This window comes from Phalaenopsis equestris, unplaced genomic scaffold (genome assembly GCF_001263595.1).
Source record: "Phalaenopsis equestris unplaced genomic scaffold, ASM126359v1 Scaffold224097, whole genome shotgun sequence".
Lineage (NCBI taxonomy): Eukaryota > Viridiplantae > Streptophyta > Magnoliopsida > Asparagales > Orchidaceae > Phalaenopsis > Phalaenopsis equestris.
Window position 1 is genome coordinate 201,072 of NW_018242189.1, and position 23,255 is coordinate 224,326.

The 23,255-nt window shown below is 33.0% G+C and overlaps 1 protein-coding gene across 1 annotated transcript in view; it reads right to left on the minus strand.

Moving 5' to 3' along the window:
• Positions 1 to 23,255, minus strand: part of LOC110037728 (2,4-dichlorophenol 6-monooxygenase) — an 81,645-nt gene that overhangs the window by 25,366 nt on the left and 33,024 nt on the right. The window contains 1 exon segment of the mRNA XM_020742438.1: positions 14,401 to 14,575. Within this exon segment, the coding sequence (XP_020598097.1) occupies positions 14,401 to 14,575 (175 nt within the window).

Here is a 23,255-nt window from a genome sequence, read left to right on the forward strand (position 1 = left end):
ACGACGTTAAACCAAGCGCTTTGTGGGAGGCAACCCATCCTTATATTGTTATGTATTACTATTTAGTTTGTTAAGTGTCTTATACATTAGTAGATAATAAACCAACACAATTACATTTATTATAAATTAAGTCAAATATTGGTATTGGAGGAAAATTTAGAATCGAATTGAATAAATAAAATAAAATTCACAATTTTGGCCACTGGCGCTGACGGTACCCTAGATAACGGACATCAGCGCTGACAGCGCCAATCGGGAGCTTCGACGGCGTCGAGTGTGGTTCTTCGACGGCGTCGAGTGCGGTTGGACGGTTTTAGACGACTTTTGTCGGGTTTTGGCGCGATTTCACTTCATAATAACTGCCAGGACGAGTTTAAAATGACCTAGAAACATCTTTGGACGCCTAGTAACTTCTTATTTTCGGATTGAATGGCTTCCAATTTCATAAATACTTTAAGGTATAGAGTTTTCAATAAAAGAAGTTTATTAGTTTCGACGCGCAGCGATTATACGATAAAGTTATTACGAAGAGGAGATTGATCAAGAAAAGAGGATTTGTTAATCATGGAGTGATCAATTCTACTGGTCTGATTGATAAAATCATTATGCAAAGGCGTTGGGAAGTTCTGTGTTACACTAAGTCTGCGGTTGTCGTACCTGTGGTGAAAGAGTTTTATGCAAACTTACATGGAATTACTCAAGTTGTTGTCTTCGTACGAGGTAAGGCTGTACCATTTACTCCTGCAAGGAATAATGAATTGTATATGATAGACAATATTTCAATCTGTTATTATATAAATTTCATTCCTACACGAAATTTGATGCAAGACGTGTATAATCTTCTGACGGATGAAAGTGAATGATACGTTAGTTTCTCCACTTCATTACTTCATCCAATTTTGAAGCAATTACATTTCTTTATTGCTGCAAAATTACTCCCTACTATGAAAATTAGTAGAGTTACCAAAGAATGTGCTATTTTAAATTACTGCATTCAAATATAAAAACCTATTGATATACAGTCTATTATATTTAAATCTATTATGGGTATCCTTAAGTCTATTATATTTAAATCCATTATGGGTATCCTTACTAATGGACCAATTTAAGGACTTGGGCATCTATCTACCATCTTTTTGATTTGCAGTCAAGCCCAAGTTCTATATGAAAGTTGGGAAAAGACTTTATTACCTTGGGAGTCGATGAATCCTATAGATGATAATTATTGTGAAAATAGAAATGAAGTATTAGAAGCCATCATAGATCAATTTTCACATGTTTCAACTCCATTAATACCACCAACAGTTGGAAGTTCGCTTGCTTTGGAAAAGAAATTGAAGAAAATTGAAAGGGAACTTCAGAGTATTATAAATGCAGTAGGAGATCTTCAAAGTATTATAATAAACCAACAAGCGGCTAGGGCTTGATTTTAGGCGGATTTGAGGCGATTTAGAGGCTAAAAAGCATCAGACTTCAAAACTTCAGACTTCATCTTCTCTAAGTAAGTGCTATACTTTAAACCAAAAACTTTTTATTTTCACCACGGATTAATTTCAAGTTACATGAATCCGAAAATATGGAAATTTTTTTGAGAAATTTTTGAGAAAATCTTTTGGTGATGAAGTATAGTGATTTGAAGTTTAAAATATTTTACATTTTGATTTTCTAAATTTTAGAATTTATTTGGATTTTTTAAAATGTTTTAGATTTCTTATGGCACCTAGATCGAGCAAAAGGAAAGTAGAAGATGACGAACAAAAATTTGTTAGTTTTAGAGTCACTGCTCAATTTCATAGCATTTGTGAAAATAAGAAAGTAATTCAGGGCCGAGGTTTTAAAAATCCGGGAGAAGTTGAACGTTTGATTATTGTTCGACAATGGGAAAATTTTTGATATTTTACTGTCGATGCGATAGCTGGGATTGTAATTAAATTTTATGCCAACCTTCCTGAAGCTTCTGATGATTATGTATTTGTTCGTGGAAAAAAGGTAGAATTTACTCCAAAGAAGATAAATGAGTTTTATTTTGTAGAAAATGTGTATAAATGCCAGTATCATTCTTTTTCTGTTACAGATCAAGTTTTAGATGAAGTTATTTCTTTTTTGACTAGTGAGAAAGGGGCTTAGAAAATAAAAAATGGAATTAAAGTTAATTTTCCCCTTTCTATGTTAAACGTAGTATCTAAAGTCTGATATTATTTTATTTCTGGGATGATGATTCCAACGAATCATCATAGTGAAGTGACCAATTATAGAGCCATCCTGAACTACTGCATTCAGCAAGTGATGGATATAAATGTAGGCTCTATCATTTATATGAACATTCGATCTATTGCTCCCATGCTGATTGGAGATCTGGAAGACAGGCTAGGGATATTCCTTCTACTTCTAGAACCCCTAGTGAGCCTACTTCAAGTGACCCCAGCAACAGGGAGTTGTTGGAGCAGATGATGATAGAACAGGGAGATATTTTGAGGATGGATCATAGGATGCAGAATATAAAGACCAGAAATGCTCACACTGATGATCTGATTCTCCAAAAGTTAGATGTCAATGATGCGGAAGATGATGATTGGTGATCTATTTTGTTGTTTGTTTGAGTTTGTACTGTGTGATTGTATTGTTTGTGTTGTGATGTTGTTTAGACTTTGTTGTTATGTTTTGTGAAACTGTAATGTGAAAAACTATTTTCATAATGTGAAACTGTAATGTGAAAAACTATTTTCATTTTTAGAATTTAGTTTAGTTGCGTTGTTATTTTCAGTACTTTGTTCTGTTTTGTGATCATCACTTTCTCAGCAAATTTTATATGTACTATGTGCAATTTAATGTTTTTAGCCTTATAGTTTTCATTTTAATAGTTTTAATGTTTTTAGCCTTATAGTTTTCATTTTAGCACCTGCGATATTTTCAAAATTTATGTTCAAAAATCAGAATCTCGAACAGGTATAATTTTTTTTATGTATTTAATGTTTTTTTTTACCCTTCATTTTTAAAGCTCTTCATGTAAAAATCTTTTAAAAATTTAAGTTTGGGGGAGAGAAAGAAAAAGATTAACTATTAGATGTTCTCAATTTAAATATTTTAAAAAATTATTAATATGATTTTATGTAGTGAATTTAATTCAGAGAACTATATTTTGTAGATATTTAAATACTATGGCAGATTTAAAAGAATATTTTTGTAATGAAAATTAATTTTGTAGATTAAGATATTTAGTATAAGAGAATAAGACTATAGTTAACTATTTAAAGTAAAGGAAACTACATTTTGAAGTACTAAGAATCTTGGAAATTCATTTGAGAAGAAAAGATTGGGGCTCAATTATGTAAAAGCTATGAAATATTTATAAGGTAAAGGAATGCTTTGAGTTTCAAATTTAGGGAATTTGTTAAGTGAAGAAATGTAATTTTTTTTTTACTTTAAGAAGAAGACAGTGAAGTTCAAAATTATTAAGGACTATCCAAATATAGTAATCCTGACACAAACAAAAAAAAAAAAGATTAAAAATAATCCTGAAAAGAAAAGAAAAAGAAATATATATATATATATATGGGGAGAAGCTTGAGGAGATTCATAATTAAAAATTAGCTTCACTTGAATCAACTTAAGGAAAAAGACTTGAACATACTTTCTAAACTTTTTATTTGAATGTTAACTTAATTATTAATAAGGTTTTATGAAGTTCTTTTTCATATGAATTTGCTAAGTGACTTTAATATAACAAATTGCAATATTTCTTGAAAAAAAATAGAGGATCAGAAACCTTAGACTTAACTATTGAGTATATTTACATCTTTAGTATTAACTGGAGTTGTTTTGAATTTTTCTTAAGTTATACTATTATATTTAGAAAACTAAAATATGAAAGTCTAAAAGTTAAGATATTTATCATAAGTCATATTTTTTTATGTAATAAAAGAGTTACTTCAGGACAAGCAACATGTAAATTTGGGTGATTTTGAAACACCAAAAATATATGCATTTTTAGACCCATATTTTATACATACTTTTGATGATATTACATTTTAATGGAAGATATTTTGATGTTTTCTTGCAGGTTGTTGATTTTTAGGGCTTAAAACAAAAAGACAGCAAAAAAGATGAAATTTAGAGTTAAAAAGATATTTTTGAAGAAATGCTCAGCGCCGTCGACGCAGAACAAATTAACGCGAAGATTATTACTCAGCGTCGACAGCGCCAAAGACAGTGCAGACCCTGTTTCTAGAATGTTCGATGTATTTGAACGATTTTTTGAAGCGTTTTTGGAGGCACCGCTTGGAGAACCGATCTTGGGCTCTATTTGGGGCCGAATTTCATCAGAAAATGGGCTCCTCTACGTTTTTCACTCCTCTATTTTTATTTTTCGCACCACATCATTCCATTCCACTTCTATATTGGAGTCAATTAGTGATTTTGTTTTCATAATTTAGAGTTTTTGTGGTAAGATTTAGTGTGAAACTTTCTGTAAGAGTGTTGGAGAAGAAGAAAAGTAAGAGATATCTTCTTCTTGCATTTCTAAGAAAGACTACAAAAGATTTGCTTTGAGAATGAGTTTTCAGATAAGTATTATTTGTTTATTAGTATTGTAGGAACTTTCTTTTATGTATGAAATTTATGTTTTGTTATTTCTTTCTCATGAAGTCTGAGTAGTTCCCTCTATCTTTCTCCCTACTCTGAGATATGGTGAAATGAAGAGATAATATGAATGTGTCAATATTAAATTAAAAAATAAATTGTGATGATTTTTCAACTTAAAACTTAATTTACTTTTCGATCTAGTCAATTGAATTTTTAAAATGTGTTGTGAAACATATGATCCGGGAAATGGAGTATGAGTTCTACAACAGAATAAGGATCACGACTGAATTGATGATTTTAGTCTTTCACCCTAAAGGTTCTCCAATTCTACACCCAACAAAGAATATTTTCACATTTGATTTCATAAAAGAGAACATCGTTTATGGAATTAAGTACAAATAAATATGAAAATATTCTTTGTTGGGTGTAGAATTGGAGAACCTTTAGGGTGAAAGACTAAAATCATCAATTCAGTCTTAGTATTTAAAAACTGAAGCGAGAGCTAGCCTTCAGTTGAACGGAAGTATAAGCTCTGGAGTGGGAGCTGGTATCCTCCTAGCCTAGCCACGGATTTAGGGACTAAACACTGAGATTAACCAATGATTTTTTATACACTGTATTAGGGTGGAGAATTAAAATTGTTTCTATTTGGCACAATACATATTATGAACATTTATCTCATCTCATTTTATCATAACCTCATTGTAGTGGGAATAATGCTTTTTCACATAAGAATCTCCATTACATAAATATAGTTAATAGATTAATATTTACTGTTTTAAATTTTGCATATTTGATTTGATAATAATTTAGAAATTTAATTTTGATTACATCTCAACAATTGAAATTAGTGACAGTGATTTCAATTGACTTTCTGTGAATTTCCTAGCAAATTTGTCATTTTCAATTTAAACCTTCCCCGTAGGATTGATACTTGGGGCTTAAATAGAAAGTTCATTATTACTTTATAACAATAAGTATACTTGCGTAGAATCCGAATATTAATTGATTATATTTAATTAAATTTTACACAATCTATCGCAACAAAAAAAGTTGGATCATGATGGAAGAAATAAATGATCTTAAAAGATATAACACTTGGACAGTCATTGATCTACATAAAGACAAAAAGACGGTTAGGTGCAAATGGGTGTTCACGGTGAAGTTTAAAGCTGATAGAAGTGTAGAGAGATACAAAGCGAGACTAGTAGCAAAAGGATTTACTCAAACTCATGGTATTGATTACATTGATACTTTTGCTCCTGTTGCTAAAATTAACTCTGTTAGAGTATTTTTTCTTGCAGTTAACTTCAACTGGCCACTTCATTAATTTGATGTTAAAAATGTATTTTTAAATGGAGAATTGCAAGAAGTATAAATGGACCAACCACCCGGATTTGAAGAAAAATTTGGAAAAGGTACAGTATGCAAATTAAAAGTCCCTGTACGGGTTAAAGCAGTCTCTTAGAGCTTGGTTTGAGTGTTTTGGTGATGTTATCAAGAGACGTGGATTCTCTCAAAGCCAAGCTGATCACACGATCACCAAGCTGATCACACTTTTTTTTCAAACATTTCATCAAAGGTAAAGTAGTCATTGCGATTGTGCATGTAGATGACATAATCATAAGAGGGGATCATCCTCTGGAGATTAGCAACTTGAAAAGAAAACTTGAAGCCGAATTTGATATTAAGGACTTAGGGAAGCTAAAAATTTTCCTCATAATGAAGTTTGCAAGATCCAAGGAGGAAATTTTTTTCAATCAACACAAGTATGTACTTGATTTACTCAAAGAAACAAGAATGACATGTTGCGAGGCAGCAGATATGCCAATTGAACATAATATAAAGTTGAAAACAACAACATCTAATGAGGTAATAGACAAAGCACGCTATCAAAGATTGGTAGGGCGAATAATCTATTTGGCTCACACTTGACCTGACATAGCATTTGCAGTGAGTGTTGTGAGTTAATTCATGCATTCACCTAGACCTACTCAATTCGAAGCTGTATTCAGAATTTTGAGATATCTCAAAGGAACTTCTGGAAAAGGACTTGTTCAAAAAGAGAACATCTTCTAATAGTTCCTACACAGATACAAATGGGGCAGGAGATGTAAATGATAGAAGATCTACATCAGCAGATACAAATGGGGCTGGAGATGTAAATGATAGAAGATCTACATCAGATTATTGTACCTTTATAGGCGAAAATCTAGTTACTTGAAAAAGTAAAAAACAAAGTGTAGTAGCAAGAAATAGTGTTGAAGCAGAATTTCGCTCGGTAGCACATGGACTCTGTGAAGTATTATGGATAAAAAGACTCGTGGAAGAGTTGAAGATTCATGTACCAGCACCTATTAAAGTTTACTGCGACAACAAGGTTGCAATCTCTATAGCTCATAATCCAGTTTTACATGACAGAACAAAACATGTAGAAGTTGACAAACATTTCATCAAAGAGAAGATAGATATTTGTGTGATATGTATATCCTACATACCCACTGCTAGCCAAACAGCAGATATTCTAATAAATTTTTTTTCCAAAGTACAACACGAGAATCTAGTTAGCAAGCTTGCTATGAGTGACATATTCATGTCAGCTTGAGGGGGAGTGTTGAAAGATCTCATAAATAATTATGATTATATTTCATATTTGTTGTAACTCTATATTTAGAGGGTTATAAATTGTACGAGGGATCTTAGGAATCTCTATTTTTTTCTCTTTAATTAGAGAGATTAGCTGCCCTTTATATTTGTTATTATTATTTTCCTTGTCTACTGTATTCTGTTTTTATTATTTTCCATATCAGTAACTCCTGTAATAAGTATTTATATCCCTCTTTGTATCAATAAGAATAAGCCCTCTTATATTTTTCCACTTTTTCGTATTTGATTTCCCTATTGTGGTTTGGGTTAACTCCGATTTCATTTGGTATCAGAGTTAGCCTGACCCAAGTCCAATTTCAAGTTTTCTAGCACCCAAAAAAAAAAAATTTCCTTCACCCTATACATCTCATTACACCAACATACCCAAAAAATTACTTCACCCTATATTTAGAGGACTATAAATTGTATGAGGGATCTAGAATCTCTATTTTTTTTCCTTTAATTAGAGAGATTAGCTGCCCTTTATATTTGTTATTATTATTTTCCTTGTCTACTGTATTCTGTTTTTATTATTTTCCATATCAGTAACTCCTGTAATAAGTATTTATATCCCTCTTTGTATCAATAAGAATAAGCCCTCTTATATTTTTCCACTTTTTCGTATTTGATTTCCCTATTGTGGTTTGGGTTAACTCCGATTTCATTTGGTATCAGAGTTAGCCTGACCCAAGTCCAATTTCAAGTTTTCTAGCACCCAAAAAAAAAAAATTTCCTTCACCCTATACATCTCATTACACCAACATACCCAAAAAATTACTTCACCCTATATTTAGAGGACTATAAATTGTATGAGGGATCTTAGGAATCTCTATTTTTTTTCCTTTAACTAGAGAGATTAGCTGCCCTTTATATTTGTTATTATTATTTTTTTTATCTACTGTATTCTGTTTTTATTGTTTTCCTTGCCAGTAAATCCTGTAATAAGTATTTATATCCCTCTTTGCATCAATAAGAATAAACTCTCTTATATTTTTCCACTTTTTCGTATTTGATTTCCCTATTGTGGTTTGGGTTAACTCCGATTTCATTTGGTATCAGAGTTAGCCTGACCCTAGTCTAATCTCAAGTTTTCTAGCACCCAAAAAAAAAATTCCCTTCACCCAATACATCTCATTACACCAACACACCCAAAACCTTAACCACGTCTCAAGGAGACAATTGCAGAATTTGATCAATAATCTATCATGGACGACACACAACAGCTACTTCGCAATGCGCTACATCGGCTTGATGCCCTTGAGACAACCTGGGGCGGGATCACCGTTTATCATAATAGTGAAATCCGTGAAGGAAAGCAAAAAGGACACTTGAATCTCTTTTGTAGGGATGATTCTAATGGAGAATAAGACAGACCACAACACTTTGGGGTACAGTATCAGCAGAGGTCTAGAGCTAAAGTGTTTATTGGAAGATGCAGAGATAAGATGCCTGATGGAGGTTACTGAGATGAGATGCTTGTAAAAGGACAAAGAGATCGGATACTTGTTAAATGACACAGAGATCAAATAGTTGTTAGAGGATACCAAAAATAGAGTGCCTATTAGAATATATAAAGATAATGTGCCTATTGGAGGATATAGAGATTTGTGAATGAAATTGAACCTACCGAACTTTTAGGGAAGAATGAATCCAAATGATTTCATAAAGTTAATGCATATAGTTGAGCGAGTCTTTGAATACAAGGTGGTCGATGATCAATAACTGAAGAAAGAATGTTTATTTGTGGTGGGAGGACATGAAGAGGGAGAGGTTGAGAGAAGCACGTGACAGAATCATTTCCTGGCAGAAGACGAAACAAGAGATGTAGCAGCAAAGCCTACCCCCGCATTACCGCAAGGATATTTTTTTGAAGCTCCACTATCTGCAACAAAAGGAGCTATCAGTGAAGGAGCACACGACAGAATTTATGCAGTTTAAGTTAAAGTGTGAGTCGAAGGAGACAGTGGAGCATGTCATAACTAAGTATTTATGAGGCCTCAAGCCTACAACAGTAATGTGGTCAAGCTGCAAACGTATTGGACACTAGAGGATGTGAAGAGACAATAAAAACAAAGCAGACAACCATCGTTACTCAAAAAGCCACACATAATTAGAGACCTTAGAAGGATCACACCTCAAGGAGTAGCGCAGAGTGGTCAGAAGCAGGGCAGAGCCACTTCGAGTGAGAAGAAGCTTAAGAAAGATAGCACACACACTACAATCCCAACCAAGAAATGTTTCATGTGTCATGATTTTTGGACAGATCACTCTCAATCGCCCGATGAGCCGAGTTATGACTTTCACCGAGTAGGGGGCAGAGGAAGTTAGCGACGAGGAGCAATAAAAGAAAAAAGAGAGTACAGCTTCCACCAAATGAGGGTGTGACGCTTGTGGTTCAATGAGTCTTTTAGATTAAGGCTCCAAGATAGCAACAATGGCTATGCCACAATATAGTATACACTTGTTACTTTGTGAAAGGAAAGGTATGTAGCATCATTATTGATGGAGCAACGACAAGAATGTGGCGACAACAATGATGGTGAACAAGTTGAGCATAAGGATGCAGAGACATGTCCAGCCATATTCCTTGATATGATTGAATATAAAATACAGAAACAACATTAATCTGTTTTTCATGGAGTTTTCAATTGGGAACTAGCAGCAAGATTAGTTTTGATACAATGCAATGCCCATAGATGCATGACATTTTTGCTGAGAAAACATGACAGCATGATCGCAAGACTCAACATGATGGGTACAAGAACGTCTACTCCATTGACCAAAGATGACAAGCGCATAATCCTTCTACCTTCTACAAAGTTCTAGATTATATGTGCCTTCGCAAGAATAGAAGCAACGGGAGAATAAATCTTAGTGATGATGGAGGACTGCAAGAGAGAAGAGTCATTAGCAAACAGAGGACAACCAGTACAAAGAGAGTTTCAAGATCTAGATGAAACAATCAAAAAGATTCAAATTCTCCTCACCTCAAATAGGGTTGAACCAACCTTGGGTTGCTTTTGAGGAATCCAACAGTATATATGTGACGCGCAGACCTAGTTCAGTCTGGTTGTAAGCTCCAAAAATATTGGGTTGATATTGATCGTTGCTCACAAATGATGAAAACTCCTCAAGGGTTTTGGGAGATACAGCAGTCGTCAGTGCGATCCAAAAGATTCTAGAGCTGCAGCTGAAAAGCCTTCAGTACCAGAAGTTGACAACTCAATAATCAACAATGCGCAAACAGAAGCTTCGACGTATAATATCAAAACTCCCCCAACCCCCAAAAATTGATGCAGGTGATGACCAAGCTTTTTTAAACGGTTTAAACAATTATTTTTTGTCATACTTAGAGGGAGTTCAACATAGCTGCCCATGTTCTGTCAAGCAAGCTTTAGATGCCCCTTTTTAATGGGTGGGTCAGTGAGGAGTATCCACCCTCTTTTTTGTCCATTCTGAGGGAGGATATCTCTTCTTTTGGTTAGTCATTTTTGCTCTTTTCTGAGGCTTGGGCCGTTTCATTTTATTTTAATGCAAAATATGTACCATTCACGGAAAACTGATGTGGGAGCACTGTGCGTCGAACACAAGCACGAGCCACGCGACTTCTGTAAGCACAGAAGACAAGGGGAAATGCTGGTCAATCGCAATTTTTTTTTTTGCTTTTTTTCCTATTATCATTAATTCTTTTTTAGTCATTTCCTATGTATGTGTTGTATTAGGATTTTAAAATTAAATTTTCATGTGCTTTGTTTATGACAATCGCAGACATCCCTTTTTTTCCCCTCGAGGCCTTGTATCTGAGGGATTAGGTGATTTGCCAGCTGTATCTCTCTCCCGAGGAGATGAATATCTTAAATATCACTTTTCAAATCTTCCCCACTACGCTCTCAGCTGCCCTCCACCGCTACAGTAGCCCCCAAGCAACACTAGTTTGTTGTTTTCCACTACAACTTGTCAATTTTAGCCCATCTTTCTCGCTGCCACCGCCCCGGACAACCACCCCTTATTGTCCTCCAGTCCAACCCTTCCTCTACGCTGATCCTCGGTGTCCAAGCCCTCCGCTTCACTGTTGATGCAATTCTAGCCCCTCCTTTTGTTATCCCGACAACCAATACCCATTTCAAATGCAATTCTAGCCCCTCCTTTTGTTATCCCAACAACCAATACCCATTTCAACTACCTGCCTCCGCTCTCCAAACACCTAGCCAACCTCCACTCATGGATTGAGCCCGAGTGAGTTTGTCATTTTTGTTGTAATTTCACTTTCAAGTGTGTTTGATTATAACCTTTTATTTGTTTTCAATAATAATATTTATTTTCTTTATTGAGGTTTGGGGTTAACTCTTGTATCATAAAACTCTCTACAAATGAGATTTAAATAATAGTTAATTCTTCATATTATTAGGCATGAAACATGCTATTAACACTACAACATAAAACATGGCATAATAATTTACCTAAAAAGATATTAGATTATATCATGACATTTAGATTCTAATAAAAATACATTTATTCATTGGTACATAAATACAAGCTGTCTCACAAGAAACTAATGATTTCAATTAAAAATGAAATCAAAATACTACATACATGAATGCTAGTATGTGCATGCTAAGACAATGAGTTTACCCCTTATGATGCTGGCTTTGGACGACAATGTACCCGAACTCATAGATATTTTCCTACCTGAGACAATCGTAAAATTTAGATCACGATTTGTTTTCTTTAGGAGAATATCAATCAGGGGTTAAAGATATCGAGCGCATTTTCTGTACGGACTCCTAACGTAGCTCTAGGTGTGGCGGAAGTTATTCCTGGGTTATTTTCAGGTTATTTCTGGGTTATTTTCAATAATCCCAAAATAACCCAGAAATGATACAGGCAGGGGACCCTAGTGTGCTCGCATGCGTATAGTTTTTCTACAATCCTATACAATTGTGATGATTAAATCACTAACCGTTGTGCGGACGAGATAGTATCGGTCAGGGGAGAGTAGACCAGAGTTTACCTCCCTAAACGAACGTGATGTTTACATTGCTAACCGCTGTACCGACGGGATATTATCGGTCAGGAGGCAGGTAAATGTCTTTCCAACCTAGACAATTGCGATGTTTACATCGCTAATCATTGTGCCAACGATAATATCGACCAAGGATGATTTAGGTTATGTTGACGGTGATCCTAACAAAAAAAAATGTGCATCTAAAGAGTATAAAGTAAAGATAAAGTAAATGAATATAGAAGATTGAATATTTGTATTTAGAAAATGTTATTGATGTATGAAATAGCATATATAAGATTTCTTATAAAAAATATAAAATATTAACATGTTTCAATATTTCTTACAAAGATATGAAAGATAAGCATGCATATTGAATTTTTTCCTTACTATAATTTAGGAGTGATTACTCTTTTATTACCTTTAAATAACTCATTATGTTGCTTTAATATTATTTTTAGATACGAAACAATTTAACAAGATGAACTAAAAAGGATCAAATGTGTACATGAGGCGAGAACACCAACCAAAAAGATATACATTTCTACTTGTTAATTTAATTATTTTCTTTAGTGGTTTTTCATATATATTTAAATATTAAATTGTTAGTGATGAAAATAGAATAACAGAAGATTAATTTTCACCGTCCAACTGTCTATTCCCCGTCTTGCTTAATTCCAAGCCCGGGTCGGGTTGTGGCAGATGTGTAAGAAATTTTCTATCTCAGACAATATTAGACATATTTTGCATGATGGGAATGTATTGGTTAGGGGCGTGTTAGGTTTTATTTAAATGGTGCTCCAGACGGATATACGATTAAGATTAAAAATGCAATAAAAATTAAAAGATTGCATCATGAAAAATAAAGTGAAAGTTAATGATTTAAAAATTTAATATTTCTTCCATGAGAAACTATCATGAATACATGATATAGACTAGTATATTACTTTCTATAACATAATAGAAAAGAAATCAGCATACATATTGTCTTCTTTTCATTGGGTACTATAGTTTAGAAGCATAAATACTCCGTTGAGTTATTGTGGATAACTTATTATGTTTGAATATTTTCCAATTTAAACTTTTGAATAGAAGAGTAGTACTAGTAGAAAAAATATGTATAAAAGGAGAGAACAGCAAACAGAAAAGTGAATTTATCATTGGTTAAATTAAAGTACTTTCATTAATGACTCTTTCAGCTTATTTGGATTGTAAATTGTTGGTGATGGAAAATTAAAATGAAATTTTTTAATTTAACAATATGATCGTTCGTTTTTCACCTTAAAAATTCTAAACCCTTGGTTGGGTCATCACAAACACAACAAAATTTTAACACCCATGCCTTCTTTTTTAAGTTTTAGTGTCCCAAAAATCTAATCTTCATCATTGAGTAGATAGTGGATTAGAAGCTATTCATTAGAAGTAAGAGATACTTATTATTTATATCATTTCTTCTTTATTGAATGATATTGTAATATTTTCCAATATTTCTTTCCTACTCGAGTTAAACATAATTTCATGCACTTAGGGCACAAGCATACTTAACTGGTCATAAAAAACAAATTAGTTCCACTTAAAGTAACACCAAGGGAATAGATAATGACAAATGAAATGTAGAAAAAAAAATCAGTATAATAAAACAAAGCTTCCAAGAGTTTCAAGATAAAGAGCCTGATCATTGACCAATGCCCATATTATGGAGTATAAAAGAAGCCAAGAAGTTAGAAATGTGTATGGAAGAATAATAATGGTAAATGATGCCCCAATCACAACCAAACATTTGATATTCACAAAACGAGTTTACATGGAGTTCAAAAGTTGAGCTCATTCTAGTAAGCAGCATCAAGTATGTCACGAAGATCTTAAACCTAACCAATTTGCTATGTTTACGCATGAAGAGGTCCATGCCTAACTATTTAAGATCCTTGATATACTTCTATAGTATTCCTACATCATTTGAATTTAGAATGACTTCATAATAAACATTCCTTAGTGTTCTCCTACCAAAAAAATTTCTTTTAAACTGCCCCAGGCAGAGTAATCTATAAATAAGGCAATTCACAATAAATTGGGTCAAATTAAGCATCATTCATTGAGAAAAAAGATTAGGTAATACCTAGCTAAAGCCAAATAGGTGAATTAAATAGCTAGAAAAAAAATGTATAACCAACCAAAACCACCAGCTGGTGGGAAGCGGTGAGCAGCATCACCCACAAGTATTACTTTGTCATTGCATGAAACATATTTCTCTGCAACTTCAGCATGCATCACCCATGGTTTTATCTCTTTAATCTCGACATCTTCAAGCTTCCATCCAACCAGCTTAAATATGATCTCTTCACAGACCTACAAAATTAAACATCTGAATTCACATCAATGTCTCAATTTTCAGGAAAGGCTGAACAAAATTTTTCTATTAATTTACCATGCTTCATGAAATAAGCTGAATAATTATGTCCCATTAACCCATGCTTTATCAAATAAACCAAAATAAGAGAGACAGAAATAGAAAGATAACCATGCTTGTATGCAATGTAAGTTGTAGTCACGTGCATAATTCCAAAGATGACAGATTATTTTAGTATACAAGAGAACTAACAGATAGGTCCTGACATATATGAGGCGTTTCGTGTTACTTCACTTTTTAAAAGACAATCCACCCTGGTTACCAATATCAAAATCATTTTATGTAGATCATTCCATTAACACAGTCATAAATTGAGAAGAAAATGTTAGAAATATCATTTCCGTTTGACTTATCCCCTATGTCCTCCGCATTGTTATTATAAGTTCCTCAAAGAGCTAGAGAGGACATTAGGGAGAATGGAGGGAATGTAAGTATAAGTTTTCCAAATCTCAGAATATACACATCCTGCTGCCATCTACTTTTTGATCTCCTGCCTAGTATTTCAGTTTTGATCTCTCATAAAATCATCACCATCGACTAAATCAACTTCATTAAAAATCAATTTCTTGTAAAATCAACTCCAATTAAATTAATCAGAAAAGTTAATTTGAAATAATAGTAAGCTAAACAAGCCAGTGAATTCTCATATCTCTAAATTACAATAAAACAAAGAAAAAAAATATGCATTTCTATTAAGCCTTTAAAAAATCAATATAAATATTTGAGATGATATTCAATGAATCTTACTATATCAATAGCAAATCAATATCATTTTATATATGTACAACTGTCGCATGAGCATCGTCTAAAAATTATACCACTTAAGATAATTCAATGTCAATATTCTTTTTCATTTAAGTGCATGAATATCTTAGTGTTCCCCCACTAGTGCCATCAAGGGTTAACTCCATCATAGTCAATCATGCATATAGAAGCATCAGATAAAAATATCACTATTTAATTAAAAGATTTATTTCTCATTTGCATATCAATCAATATGCTTATAAATAATTCATTATTTATGATAATTTAAATAATATTGTTCACACATATCATTCCTACAACACGAACAAAAATTTACTAGAATTTAAAATTCAGAGTTTGCAGTCATTTCAATATAACAAATGATACTACTAGTAAGCGTGTTTGGGCTAAAAAAATAAGTATTATCATCGTTTAAGAATATGAGTACTCATCTCGATAACAAATAATTTGTTATTTGATTTGACATCGATTCTTCTAAAATTTGAAACGAATAATTTGTTATTTGATTTGATTTGACATCGATTCTTCTAAAATTTGAAACATAACATAAACATGGTTATCCATAATAAATTAATTAATTTATTATTTTTAATTATATAAACCTATACCTATATAGTCATCCAATTTCTTTTAGTTCTTAATAAAACGTATAACCAGTTAATTTAGCCAATTTTTTTTTAATATTAAGTTACCTCATATATTTGTATTACTATATATTATACCATAATTTATTTTCTTAAACTTTTTAACATGCTTAACTAAGAAAACTTTAAATTGGCTTGTAAACCTAATTTCATATAGAGAAAAATTAAACATGTAAATTAAGCTTCATAGCTGAATTCCTTCCTGCAGCACAATTCTCTTTTTCGAGTTTTTGCCTTTTCACTGATTACATTTTTACAATTGATAATTAAATTAAAATCAACTTAATATAAACTTTTTGAATTTCAATTTAATTAAATATAATAACTCAAAAAATTAAGTATTTTACCTTACCCTCTCGCCCTAATTTATTTGAACCGAACGGCAAGCATTAGTTCGTCATTGTTTAAGAATATGAGAACTCATCTCAATGATGATTATTTTTTTTTTATTATTTGATATGGATTCTTCTAAAATTCGAAACATATCATAAACATTGTTATCCATAATAAATTAATTAATTTATTATTCTTATTTACATAAACATAAACCTATATAGTCATTCAATTTCTTTTAGTTTTTAACAAAACGCATAACCAATTAATTTAGCCAATTTTTTTATTTTAACATTACGCTGCCTCATATATTTGTATTACTATATATTATGCCATAATTTATTTTCTTAAACTTTTTAACATGCTTAACTCATCAATCTTTAAAATGGCTTGTAAACCAAGTTTCATATAGAGAAAAATTACACATTTAAATTAAGCTTCATAGCTGAATTCCTTCCTGCAGCACAATTCTCTTTTTCCTGTTTTTGCCTTTTCACTGATTACCTTTAAACAATTGAGAATAAAATTAAAATCAATTTAATATAAACTTTCTGAATTTTCAATTTAATTAAATATAATAACTAAATAAATTAGGTATCTTACCGTACCCGCTCGCCCTAATTCATTTGAACCGAACGGCAAGCCTCGGTAAAGCCCTAGCCCCCGCAAAACTACATCTTCACCCTTTCTATGTGCAAGAAATATGGATCAAAAGCCTTCCTCGCACGAGAACACCTCTGATCGAATCTCGCACATGAGAGCTCCCTAATAAAACGAAACATATTTTGCAATGCCTTCCTCTTCGGTGGCTCGATGGGGACTTCAAATCTTTCTTCACTGCTCGACACCGACATCGTTGTCGCTCTTCTCCTCCTTCAGCTACAGGGAAGCTCTGGCTTGTGCTCAACCTCTCGCACTCTCAAATCTCGTAGTAAGTAATTCTCGCCTCTTTCGTGTCCTTTTATAAGAGAAGTCGTCGTATAGGCTATTGATCCCCTTATTTCAATTTCCGGACTTCTCGCTTCATCTTTCTCCTCTCCAGCTTCCTGACTACTCGATTCCTTTTCCTCTTTTCCTTTGGTTCCCTCATTTCCTCTCCCCCAATTAATATTAACGGAATGTTACAATTTTCCTCACAAAAAATTTTCTAATTATTTTTTATAACCAAGATTTTGATAGATGAAAGAGCTACTAAATAAACAATAAATCAATATGATAAAATTAAATTTATCTCATTTCTGGTTGTTCGCGTTTTCTATAAATATTTTTTCTTTTATAGCTCATCTTTCAAATCAATTAAATAAACCTAAAATAGTTAGCTTAAAATAATAGTGAGCTAATCATAGCAGTAAATACTCATACACCTAAATTATAGTAACATAATGAAAATAAGACAATATGCATGACAATTAAACTTTATGTAAATCGATCTAAGAGTAAGTGAAGGGTTGTACTATCTAATATGATTATTCAATGTAATAATAAACATTCACTATTACAATATCAATTATATATCAATATCTTTTTAATGTATATACAACCGTCACAAGAACATTGTCTTAAAATTTGTAATATACTCTTTCATTTATATGTATGAGTACCTTAGCATTCCCCCACTAGAACCATAAAAAGGTGAACTCTACCATAGCCAAGCTCAAACATGCAATCAATCTATGCAGTTCATATTTGTTGAAACCAAATTTATCCCGTGAATCACACCGAAGAAATACAGCATAAAACAAGTGAGAGAGAGGGAAAGAAAGGGGAGAGGAGTGCACCGCAACTAGCCCTTGTGAGGCAAACTGGGGTGTTCCCTTGCTTTTAAGACCCTTTTTATATCATTAAAAGTAAAGGTTATAAGAGAGGAGTTTCAGAGCCCCTAATACATGAAAAAACCTTCCCTCCTATTTATAGAGGATAGAAGGATCGCACATAAAATTTACATTTATGCCCCTACTTACCGAGGGGGTTGTATAGGATATTCTGGTCCTTTTATATTTTAGAGCCTACCTCTCGGTAAACCTTCAATAACCTAAGCAGGCCTTCGGTCGTCCGGGCTGGCCTTCTGTCGTCCGGGTTGGCCTTCGGTCGATCGGCAACCCTTCGACCAACTGACTTCCCATCGGTCGATTGGCAGCCCTTCAGTTAGCTGGCAGGCCTTCGGTCGTCTAGCCTTCTAGTCGTTTCAATTGCATCGGTTAGGACCTAACCCAACAAAACTTAATCATAGATTCATCTCCTTATGTTAATTCTCTTCTTGTTTGTGGAATAATCCACTCTCACTGTACTTTTCAGGATATTGAATCTGAATTCGTACTAAAAATCATACCCAAAGAATAGAGCGTAGATAGAAGAGAGAGAAGATAAAGAGTGTGTCGGGACTTGCCCCTCCAAGGAAAAATAACGTGTTCCCAGGTTCTTATGACCATTTTTATATCATTGAAAATAGAGGTTATAAGAGTCAAGAGACCCTAATTTATGACTAGAGGAATGTACATAAAAATTACATTTATGCCCCTGGTTGAGAGGAGTTGTATAGGGTGTAATGATCTTTTTGCAAGCGAAACCTGCAACTCGGCAGTCCTTTAGTCGGCTAGGCTTGCCTTCGGTCGTCAGGCGTTTGCCTTCGGTCGTCTGGCTAGCCTTCGTTCGTTTGACAGATCTTCAGTCGCCTGGCATGCCTTCAGTCAGCTGGAAACCCTTCGACAGCCCTGTAGTTGGTCGATAGCCCTTTGGATGGTTGGATGGCTTTTGATCGATCGAGTTGACCTTTCGATACAGTTAGATCTCTTCAAGATTAACATGAGCACATTTTTAGTATACAATATCATCCATACGTTTATTTTATTCAATTTAAATTATTTTGTATGCATTTACATAATGTATAATAGTAATATTTCTAAAATGTAAATTTATCACAACGATATGACCAACATCTAAAAGAGCGTTTAAATCTCAGTAAAATAGTGCAATCAGGTTTCAATAAAAATCAATACATTCAGCTTAAAAGTAACAAAAATTACTATAATTTAAAAGAGTACTTCTATCGATCATAGATGATTTGTTTTGCTTTTAGTTTTTGTCACCTCCTCCAACATAACAACTACACTATATAACATATTTATGTTAAAACAATTTTTATCACATTAATAAATTATATTTTAATTGAATTATTATTTGTTATTTTATTACATTATCTTAATTAAGATTTCAATATTTAAACTTTAAGTTTAATCATTGCAATTAATACTAAAATTAAAAATTATTAATTTAAAAAAAAATTACATTTAGAAAAAATACCTAACATTTCTTAGTTGTCGTCTTTTCTCGATCCAAATGTGAAATTCTTATAGCTTCGACGACGCGACCAAAATCATAAATTAATATTTTTAAAACCTTACCTTATAATTACTCGATTAAACCACGCAGAGTTGCTCCCTACTTTAGCTTTGACAACGCGGCCATCTTCCCCCTTCGTAGGCTTTAGCTAGTTATTAATCAAACCCACGCACGTTGGCTTCTCTCCTTCTCTCCTCTTCTTAGCTCGATGTTGCCTCTTATTTTTGTTTTTTGGTTTGGATTGATGCAACCGCCAAGCACTATCACAATGCTCGTCAGATTTCAATCATAACATTATTAACCCAATTCTTATAAAATAAACATTCTTTAGCTTTAATTATAAAAGCCCTACCTCAAATCAATACTAAACCATGCCTCCTCTACTGCTCGAAACCTACAAGAAGCCCGCACGAGACCTCTTTGAATCCAACTAATAGTGCTTCAACCATCTTTTTCTCCCTAGCTTCGTTCCTCTGCAAGTGAACTCCCAGCTAGCTCAAATCGACAACTTCACGCGAGAATACTTCTTCCCCTCGAGCTACAGCTCAGATCGACCCGCTTTCTTCTTCCTTCTCCTGATGAACCTTCCTAAAAATAAATTTACGTCGACCGCTGACACCTCCATCGTTGTTTTTGAATGTGTTGTTTGGCCCGTAGGTATGCTTGTGCTCACAACCGAAGTCGGCATTACCTTCATCTCACTCTCTTCCTCTCAATGGTTTCTTCTTCCTCGCTTAATCCCTCACAAGCGAGTCTTCCTCTTCCTTCTCTCGCACAACACTACTCCTTCGGTGAGCCCTAAGTTGCCCCTCTGACTTCTCTCTCTCTTTACAATTCTAATGGTTGCTACTATGGCTTGAATGAAAACCTCTCTTAAAAATGAAATTGTCATGATGGTTATCCCAATCTGAACCGAGACAACCCTTTAAAATTCATTTTCTCTTTTTCAATCGGATCTCCAGTTCCTTAAATAAAGTTGGATGCAGATCTTGAAATATTTTCATATACTTATCCACAATAATAGTCTCATCCTCAATAGACTATAGTTTGGACTCTTTAATCAGCTGGGTCATGTTCGTCATCATCTGGGACGGAATTTGTGTTCACATTTATAGCATGTGGTACTTCTTCATTTCTACCGGACTTCCCTCTTTTAAAATCTCGGATGCCCCCATTTGTCTGAATTAACATAATTACTTTGTTAGAGTTAACTTAAATTTTTTATTTTATTATTATTATTTTCTTTGTAATTATTTTATTGACTCTTTCATTAAGTTTATATTAATTAATCTCAAACATTGCTCTAATGTCACTTTTGTCACAACCACGCTCAGAGTTTTGGTTTAACCGGAGTGCGAATAGACGGTCGTATGATGAAAGTTACTTTTTTTTACATTTATTTTCTATAAATAACATTTAAATAAATGAAAGTCACTAAATTAAAAAAAAATTAAAGCAATACAGTTATATTTATAATATTTCTGATTTTTTGCGTCTTCTATAAACATTTTCTCTTCTATCGATCATTTTTTAATCAAATAATTAAACCTTAAAAGTTAGTTTAAAATAATAGTGAGCTAACTATAATCAGTGAATACTCTTACTCCTAACCTAAAGTAGGATAATAAAAAATAAGATAATATGCAAGATAGTTAAACTTTATTTAATCGATCTAGAGTATGCGAAGGATTGTTCTATCTAATATGATCACTCAATATAATTCTAAGCATTCACTATGTTTTATAGTATCATTTACATATTAATATCATTTTAATTTGTATGCAACCGTCATTGTAGCATCGTCTAAAAATTTGCATTAGTTAAGGTACTTCAAGATCGATATCATTTTTCATTTACGTGCACAGATACCCTTAGCGTTCCCTTACTAATATCATACAGAGGTGAACTCCATAATAGTCGAGCATGCATATGCAATCAGTCTATGCAGTTCATATAATTTATATATTTATTTTATTCAATTCAAATTATTTTGTATATATGTACAAAATGCATAATAATAGAATTTCAAAAATGTAAATTCATCACAATGATATGGCCAAAATCTAGAAGAACATTTAAATCACAGTAAAATAATGCAATCTGATTTCAATTTAAATAAATGGATTATGTTTAAAAGAAACAAAAGCTACTATAATTTAAAAGTAATAGTACTCAAATCGACCATAAATAATTTGCTTTGCTTTTTAGTTTGTTACCTTCTCCAAATTAACTATAATAAAAAATATTTTTGCTAAAAAAAATTTTATCACATTAAATAATTACGTTTTAATTTAATTATTAATTATGATTTGATTACATTATTTTAATTATGATTTCAAAAATAAAACTTTAAATTTAATCATTACAATAATACTAATATTAAATACTATTAATTTAAACAACATACTTCTCAAAATAAAATCCTAAACTTTCTTTGTTGTCACCAAACTTTTCTAGATCCAAATAGGAAACTTCTATAGCGTGACTCTTGATTTAATTAAACATTATTATTAATAATTATAGTTGATAATATCTTAAATTCATAAATTATTATTTTTAAAGCCCTTACCTTATAATTACTCGATTAACCCAAGCACAGTGACTCCCTCCTTTGGCTTCGGCAATGCGCTCGTCTTCCCTTCGCAGACTTCAGCTCATTATTAATAAAACCCACACATGCTAACTCCTTCCATCCTCTTCTTTACTTGATTCTTCATCTCATTTTTCTTCTTTGGTTCGGATTAATGCAACCATTCGCGCACTATCATAATGCTCATCAGATCTCAATGATAACATTATTAACTCAATTCTTATAAAATAAGCTTTCAGTAACTTTAATTATAAAAGCCCTAACTCTAATCAATCCTAAGACATGCCTCTTTTGCTCGAAACCCACAGAAAACCTGAACGAGAAATTCTTGTTGGCTCCATATGATAGTGCTTTGGCCCTCTTGTTTTTTTCTCCTTGGCCTCATTCCTATGCAAGTGAACTCTCGTTGGCTTAAATCGACTACTTCGCGCAAGAGAACTTCAGTCCCTCGAACTAGGGCTCAGATTAACCTGTCTTCTTCTCCCTTCTCCTTCAAATGAACCTTCCTCGACACAAATTCACACCGAGCCTCTCACGCCTCTGTTGTCTTCTTTGAATTTGTCGTCTGTCCCCGCAAGTATGCTTGTGCTCACGATCATAGTCGACATCACCCTCATCTCACTTTCTCTTTTTGTCGACGGCGTCTTCTTCCTCGGCTTAGTCCCCTCGCAAGCGAGTTTTCCTCTTCCTTCTCTCACACGGCACTACTCCTTCGGTGAGCCCTAGGTTGCCCCTCTGATTACTCTCTTTCTTTTCTTCTGTTCTCATGCTTTTAATTGTCGTTTCTCTGGTTCAAATGGAAACCTCTACTAAAAATGAAAATTTTGTGATGGCCAGTCTTTCTGAACTGAGGCAACTATTTAAAATTCATTTTCTTTTATTTATTTATTTATTATTTTATTTTTATTATTATTATTACATACATACATACATACATATATATATATA